Source organism: Hyalella azteca, unplaced genomic scaffold (assembly GCF_000764305.2).
Source record: "Hyalella azteca isolate HAZT.00-mixed unplaced genomic scaffold, Hazt_2.0.2 contig13956, whole genome shotgun sequence".
NCBI classification, from domain to species: domain Eukaryota; kingdom Metazoa; phylum Arthropoda; class Malacostraca; order Amphipoda; family Hyalellidae; genus Hyalella; species Hyalella azteca.
This window is the reverse complement of record NW_025943858.1, coordinates 44,406-53,252: the sequence shown is the minus strand read 5'-3', so window position 1 is coordinate 53,252 and position 8,847 is coordinate 44,406. Positions and strand designations below refer to the sequence as shown.

Here is an 8,847-nt window from a genome sequence, read left to right as displayed (position 1 = left end):
GTTTATCGTTCTGCGGTTGGCACACAATTCATATAGGTAAGGGGGATGTCACTTAAGGTTACTTATCACTAGTAGAAAATCCACGCCGGTCCGGGTAAGATCAGCACGGGTGTTTGCGCTATCTCACTGCAAAGCAGACTGAAGCTTGGGTGTTTGTGCGGAGCGTCCCAAGCGAGGGCTTGTTTGTCCCAAAGAAAACGGAGTGTCGTTTGAGGTGGACTATGATAAAGTTCTGCCGGGTATAGATGATATAGCTGAAGGGTGTGGGTTGAAACTGACGAGCGTCTCAGAGCGACGTCACAGAGTGTGATAGTGAAGCACCAAGAACTGTGATAGTGAAGCACAAGTCGGAAAAAGGAGAATCTGAAAAGATATCTTCATAAATGAAATGATGGCTATATATCTTCACAAATATTAAACGTATTCATAACTGTAAGCGATGTACATATATTCTGCGAACGCTGAATATAAAAATCTTAGAAGACGAATATTCATCACATCAGAAGAGCGAAGATCGTATTCATCACATCAGAAGAGCGAAGTGCTTAGAGCGAAGAAAGTATGATGATGGCAGCGGTCACGACTACCATCCATATGAAAAGTTCATCACATTACACTCGAGGCGAATGCCGACGAAGTGAATTCGGGGTGCCATGTTCAAGTAATCACCTCCAAGATGAGAGGTCGCGGAAGATAATTCAACGCTAATCAGTATGGAGAGCAAGAAGATTCCTGGACAACTGGCGCTGACCCGAAACGAAATAGCAGGCTAACCCCAACTACAGGCGCTTAGGCAACGTGTCGCCACCCGGAAGTTGAGTATTCTATCTTACGTAAATACGTGGTAGAATGTTATTATAATAAATGTATGACGTCAATAAATAAATGTATTCCACAGGTCTCGAACTGCAGCACATCCTAGGTATAAAAACTGCAGTAACGCACTGATCATGCGAGAATTTTTATATGCTTTAATGCAGCGAGTCTCTATATAGTAAATTTTTACTATAAGTATTGCCAACGTAACTAACATGTTCTTCCATAAAACGTAGACGTGTGAAATTTTTATTAAATGTTGAGCAATAATAATCAGAGTGCAAATTAGTTAAATCGGTAGGATGCGAGCGTACTGCGATGCTTGACTACCATCGTGTGTATGTCGGCGAGCACTAGTCACGCTCACCGAGGAAAACGCTCCGAGTCGATATAATTAAATTAACTCTGATGATGACGATTAAAGAGGCCGTTCACTCATAATTTTATGAGATGGAAATGAAATCCTGTGAGGTTAGAAATACTAACTAAAATGCCGCTCTGATAAAAAACTTCATATTGACATTATAAATTTTATTTTGTCCACGAACTGACGAGTATACGAAGGTATTCGTATACGAGAATACGTATCAGGTATTCGTATACCTGATACGAATCAGGTATACGAAGATGAAGTTATTTAAATGATGAACATTAACCTGTAATTACATGTGATTAGATTCTCACTAACCATGTAAAACTGCGCAAATAATCTTTACAGGTGATCTAAAATAATCGCTCACTAATAAAGTAATCCTTCAATAATGAAGTGGATTGATTGATCGCTCAGTAATAAAGTAATCCTTCAATAATGAAGAGGATTAATTGATTGCTCAGTAATAATATAATGCTAGACGAATTAAATCAACTAAATTGATAATAACGGTAATAACGAAATATTCGTGTTCCGATTTCCTAGCTTATGACGATTATTGATTTGAATAATGATGATATGAAGATATTTCTGATTCTAGAGACGAGCTTTGTTAAATTTTTTCCTGTGTTATTAGCATGGCTATAATAAACGTCAATTAATCTTAAGGGACGGGCTAATTAACGCTGAATTAAAGACTAAGTAAGTTTCTGAATTATGTGAAGAAAACCGCACTTTACGGAGAATTTTTCAATATGGGTAACTCCGAATTAATTAATTGACTTATACAATGTCAGTGCTAGTATAATTGCTAAAATGCAGCCATTGACGAACGTTACGAATGTTGAATTATTATGTTACAAACTTAATGACGAGCAGCAATAATAAGAGTACGTGGTAGCATTGCTACTGTGACGCGCCTGCACGTACAGTTTTTGTGCGTGACAACGACGTAGAAAGAACGTTCAGAAATCAAGGCCACGCGGCTAGACTATTAGCTTACCGTGAGAGCGAAGTGCTCTGGCACTGAGATAATAGAAATGCATAGCGAGAGAGAAAGGAGTGACTGGCTATAAATAAGCAGTCCCTTCGACTTTGTCATTACATTAAATCAATTAGATTGATGATGTTAGTATTGACATTAACTTAATGCACTTAATGACGTTAATAGTTGTTACTAAGAGGTGAGTAAAACTCTTAAAGAGATAACTAAAAATCGTGGTAAATTTAATTTCACGTTGCTCAAATTTACAACATGTAGAGCATAACAATTCTGTTGTGTGAATTCAAGTAATCAAGCTAGAGCATTTTATGATCAATATTAAGTTGACAATGCTACAAATTGAATGCACAAAGGTTAAGAATTCAATAGTGAATATTCTTCCTTAAATAACGATTACGTGCATACATGAGTTAATGGAAAAGTGTTGAGTGAAAAATCAATGCAATATCGTACGTGCTTATGCATCCGAGGAAATTTAATTCAGATCGCATTAACCTATGACCTAAAACTGATGAGAAAATTGCCTCTTAAAGCGACTCACAGTCCAAAGCCTGATTTATCTCACGATTCAAGTGACAATCGAACCGACGATCGCAATACGAAGTGACGAATTAAAAGCAATCGTTTTATGAATCGCAATTCAAATCAATAAGTTGTTCGTTACAGAAGGGAACTTGTTATGCGATCAATGAAAATAGTAATAACATATAACTGTTATTAGTAACTTACCAACGATTTGCACGCGAGATGAATTAATTCTCGAAATTATTTTGTTTATGAATCTGGTATGTGATATTATTCAATTATTACTAGATTGACTGTAAAATTGTGTGTGTTAATAATCATCACATTATCGGTTTAAAAAGTGGAATTACAACTCTTCAAATTCGATAAATAATAAACGATAATAATAATTTTCTATAAATAATAATAATAGTATTATTATTATTCGATAATAACGAATGAGATATCAGCGAATCATTTCTTTGTTAAAGAAACAGAAACGCGTAAGTTAGATTCTCACGTTAAACGCTTACGATCTTCCGACCTTCATTCGATTATATCGTGATAATGATTTCTGAACTGAATTAAAAAGTAATGATAGACATCAGCGATGCGGTGAGAAATTTTTCCTGTTCATGGTCACATGAGGAATTGTTTGCAAAACAAGCTTCCGCCGTCGCGTCTCAGAAATCGAATCGGATTTAATGCTGTTTCAATGTTGATGATTTTGCTCATGTCAGCGAATTAAATTGGTCGTATAAGCAAACCAAGAGATTGAGTGTGATTGCGCAGTAATGTACTCGTGATCAGAAATCAACACAGGCGTGAAAAGGTGTTGATTATTTAGAGATCGCATTATGCGATGTTGTCACATTGCATTTCCTGTTAATCAATTTCTGCTTACAGCAAAATTCCTTGATTAACGCAATTGCGACTTGGTCGAACAACCGTTGATAAAAGATTTTAATATGAATTAACGAAGTAGTAAATGCTTCTTAATTTTGTAAACTTTAATTAACGTTCATATAATGATATACGATTTTCTTTAAAGAAGTTCAGTCAATGTTGTAACAGTTGTAACTGTAAACATTAAGATAAATGACGACTTAACTGAAATGATTGCATTATATACACTAATAATATTTATTGTGAGTTATTCAAATGCAACAAACTAAAACTATTGAAATTCTATTGTACCAAATTCAATACTTTGTACTGCTGTCAAAGTAATCTTACTCTATATTACATCCAGCGGACAATTACTGCGACAATTACTGCGACCCTTTACTTCCCATATTGCATACTGTCTATTTACAATGTATATGTTCAAATGCTAAAATGTACCATGTCTTTCAGGAAATGTGAGCGAGCCGTCAAGCTGCTAGTGTTCCTGAAGCAGAATGCCAAGAGCCTTGTGACAAGAGTACAGGATGACCCGCTGTGCGTCATTGGTCTCAGACTCATAGTCACATAGCTTGCAGCGTTTGGAACCGGGGCGAATCATTCTTTGCAAGTATTATGTTTGCTTTGAATTGCCTACTGTCATGATCTCGAACTACGGAGGATTGGTAAATGTGGTATGAACCTTGTACTAGAAGTAGGGTTACAATCTTGTTTAATCATGCCATTGTCAATTATATCATTGTCAAGTTATTGATTTTCCGATATTCGATTGTATCATTAATCTAAAGCATCCTATTTGGCTCTAGACTTCAAACAGACAACATCTCGCGTAAGCTCCCTGACTTAGAAACTCTGCCCTTAGAATAGCTTTTAATCAAAATTTAAAAGCAAAGAATAGTCCGCAAAATTTTTTTTCAATGTTCATGATTTTGCTCATGTCAGCGAATTAATATGGTCGTATAAGCAAACCGAGAGATTGAGTGTGATTGCGCTGTAATGTACTAGTGATCAGAAATTAACACAGGCGTGAAAAGGTGTTGATTATTTAGAGATCGCATTATGCGATGTTGTCACATTGCATTTCCTGTTAATCAATTTCTGCTTACAGCGAAATTCCTTGATTAACTCAATTGCGACTTGGTCGAACAACTGTTGATTAAAGATTTTATTATGAATTAACTAAGTAGTAAATGCTTCTTGATTATATAAACTTTAATTAGCGTTCGTATAATAATATAAATTTTTTTTAAATAGGTTCAGTCAATGTTGTAACAGTTGTAACTGTAAACAATAAGATAAATAACGACTAAACTAACATGATTGGATTATAAACAATAATAATATTTATTGTGAGTTATTCAAATGCAACAACTTAAAAACTATTCAATTGTACCAAATTCAATACTTTGTACTGCTGTTAAAGTAATCTTACTTTATATTACATCAAGCGTACAATTACTTGATTTGTCATGTGTTGACGATTTTTCGCATATTGTGTACTGTCTATTTACAATGTATATATTCAAATAAAATGCAGGACCCAAGTATACCGTGTCTGGTCCACTTACTGGCAGGCTGTCTACCGTAACTCCCTTACTTGTGTTAGCAGCTACTGCGTCACTTCCGTGACGTCACTATAGCATGCCTATATAAGCTCCCAGAGCAGACCTTCAGTCAGTCTTAGGCAGTCACAGGCGAGACGTAGTAAGCCATCATCATGTACTCAGCAGGACGACGCCAGACTCCGGCGTCGAGTAGCCTCCGTCGTTAGAGTAACCATCTAAAACCTACCTTGTGTTCTAACCAAGCTTCCTTGTACTCCTATCTAGTTCGTAAATCTATAATAAGAAACTCGCCTCTCAATCAACATGCCGCTTATTCGGACCCTAGATAAAAATCCCTTGGACGCTCAACTCAAATAAACCTAAGAAGATCATCCGGTTATTAATCAATACTGAACTTTGAGATAATTATATATTATAGGGCCAGTCAGACCTAATCTCTTCCTGATAAACTGACGCCCTCATATTATAAATCATTGCGTCAGTCAAAAGATAAACCTGACATTACCCGGAAATGTTGGGAACGACTTCTTCAATCCTGCGGGTACGCAGCCGTGCACCACTAAATTTGTGCACCAATCAGCCTGGAAAGGAACGCCTAGCATATTTCCGGATGACCACCAATCAGCCGCGGATTAAGCCATCCGTCAGTAACCAGCCCGTGACATCATCTTGCTTTAAATATTAGGAGCTTTACGCCACCATATTCTGACGCGAATAGCCCAGAGAGTAATGGTTGTCCACCACTGAACCTTGCATCGAATCATCATTTCATACCCTGACTTTAGCTCGAACTGTAACTTGCGGACAACGGAATGCGACCAACCAGCCCAGGTCGCCAGTGGAACTGCATGCATCCTGCCGTGCACCACCAGACCGTCACTTTTAGCTCAACATCCGGGGTTAGGTTTCAGAAAGCATAGTTCTGTTCCAAACTCTATCGTCCGCCGGCGAGTGACTTCCGCAGCTTCGCTAAATCGTCACTTCCGTGAAGTCACTATAGCATGCCTATATAAGCTCCCCGAGCAGACCTTCAGTCAGTCTTAGGCAGTCACAGGCGAGACGTAGTAAGCTATCATCATGTACTCAGCAGGACGACGCCCGACTCCGGCGTCGAGTAGCCTCCATCGTTAGAGTAACCATCTAAAACCTACCTTGTGTTCTAACCAAGCTTCCTTGTACTCCTACCTAGTTCGTAAATATATAATAAGAAACTCGCCTCTCAATCAACATGCCGCTTATTCGGACCCTAGATAAAAATCCCTTGGACGCTCAACTCAAATATTATTATTAATCAATACTGAACTTTAAGATAATTATATATTATAGAGTCAGTCAGACCTAATCTCTTCCTGATAAACTGGCGCCCTCATATTATAAATCATTGCGCCAGTCAAAAGATAAACCTGACATTACCCGGAAATGTTGGGAACGACTTCTTCAATCCTGCAAGCTCTAGGGTGAGTTACGCTACTTGTTTGTGTTTGATATTTATTATGAGTCTGGCTGTATTGCAATGTTTGTTACTTAATTTTCCAGCCGGTGTAATTTTGAAAATTATTTATTTTATTTTGCTTCAGATATCATGGCTAATGCTTCTTAAAAAACAGCATAAAATTTACCCTAAATGAAACTTTTCATGTTCTTACACCCAAATATTGTCAATTCCCAGTTATTCATGTAACCTGAATTCAGCCACCATGTTGCCTGAGAAATGCTGCCCGATCCCTCGCCCCAGTCCATGGTCGGTTCTGTGAACTCCGAAGCTCCCTGTGCTCCCGGTGGTCTTGTAGTGACTCGAATTTACATCTCGCACTAGTATTTCCCTTGTATGCCACAATTAATCTTCAAACTCGTGATTATCGACCTCTGTAACAATATCTTACTTAATTATCTTGATCTCGATTACGTATTTCGGATTTAATCAATTTCATCATTAAACCATTATAAAAATATCCAGTCAGTTAATCATCAATTTTGAGCACTAACAACACTCGTGTAATTACTGAATGATAGAAAGTTAAGTAAATGTCGAAATTATTTTATGGTAAATCGTACAAGAAAATATTGTTAAATTTCTATAAATGCCAGTGGAGAACCATCTACCAAGCGCGCATCGGAAAGCTAAGCATTTTCTAAACGAGGCCGTGGGGTTAACATCTATTCTATACAGACTATACTATACGGGGTGAGCTGCTAAGTCCTTCACTAGAATTAAATTCTTTTAAAGTAATAGATTATTTCATGTAACTGTAATAACTGAATTGCTAATTTGTGTTTTGTATTCTTTTGATATTGTTATTCCATTGTGTTCATGTCTTGTCGATACTAACGATCATCACTGATATAGGTGTTGATCGGCGGATTCCTTCTGCAACCCCAATAAACTAGGCCTATGTGAGCTTCACAATCTTCACTCCAACCTACTCGATATAATACCATCGATCAATTAAAGGAGGGACGGCAAAAATTTTATTCAATTTCAAACACTGTTAAGTAAAAAAAATAAACACACCCTCCAAAGTTTTACTTGTGGTGCGGCGCTGCCATCAGTGTGTCAAGCAGCGCTCTGCGGCAGCAGCAGGTCTACAACAGCTTCTTCATCACCGTAACGTCTCCAGCCAATCTGTCCTCATCACTACAATGTCATACGAACCTCTCCCCGAATCTATCATCTTCAATTCACTCTTCTCCCGTTAATATTCCGCCGTGTTCGTCAATTGCTTCATCTTACACGTCCAGCTTCCCTGGAGGTGTAAGCACCATGGCTCCCTCTGTGAACAACTCCCTCAGACCGCAGCTCGCGCCCCCACCTTACACTTCAACCGCCATGAATGTCCCCAACATCCCTATTTCTGCTCCTCTAAAAGTTGCTGCGTGCAGCGGAGGTGGCATCTCGAACACTTCGCTGCCACACATCTCTCAAGCTCCTAATATAGTCGCTTCGTCCAGCCCTGCTGTTATTGACAGCAGCAACTTGAGCCTCCAGTCTTCCTCGCCATGTACCTCCACAATGACCAGCTCTTCTTCTGTCCTTGCTGCCACTAGTGGATCAGCTACTCTTCCTGATGACAAAAGTAAAGTCATGAACTTCATCAAGCAAGAACCTATGGATATGGACGTCAAAAAGGAGCCCTCGTCATCTGAGGGCGCTGATGTCAAAGTCAAGATGGAGATCAAGACCGAAGTTAAAGATGAGCCGACTTCACCTGAGAGCGACTTCTAATAAAGCTTGTTGATGGTCTCTGATGCTCCATACATCTAGTGCAAGTGTGCGCTGGTTCGTGAAATAATTGATCGTAACTTAACATCACAACATGTTTGTGGGAAACCCGTGATTGAATCAAAATCCGTTCCTAGCAGCTCAAAATAATATGTTGAGTTGCAGATTACTTGGCTTGATACAGTGTGTGTGTTCCAGACATGTGTAGTTTGTTTTTTTGTCATTCGAATGAAATAAATTTTAGGTACATGTACAAATCCATCATGCATTATGTCCAGCGCCCAATTGCGCCCGTGCAACTGTTCTTGTGTCCTGTTCGATCCTGGGGCATTTGATCTTGGGCTGATTTGATGTCAGACGGTTTACTGTGCGCTGCTATGATGCCGGTCGGTTTGATCGTGGGCTGGTTTGTTACCAGGCGCTTTGATCGTGGGCTGGTTTGAAGCCGGGCGGTTTGATGCCAGGC

The 8,847-nt window shown here is 38.7% G+C and overlaps 1 protein-coding gene across 1 annotated transcript; it reads left to right on the top strand.

Annotated features, from left to right (window-relative positions):
- The first annotated feature begins 7,922 nt into the window (after nucleotides 1–7,922).
- LOC108670328 lies at nucleotides 7,923–8,384 on the top strand. Its single transcript, XM_018157793.1, has one exon. The coding sequence runs from the start codon at nucleotides 7,923–7,925 to the stop codon at nucleotides 8,382–8,384; it is 462 nt and encodes a 153-aa protein (XP_018013282.1).
- Nucleotides 8,385–8,847: the final 463 nt, after the last annotated feature.

What these genes read in the sequence shown, in the direction of transcription:
- LOC108670328 (XM_018157793.1), top strand. Translation starts at nt 7,923, where the DNA reads ATGGCTCCCTCTGTGAACAACTCCCTCAGACCGCAGCTCGCGCCCCCA.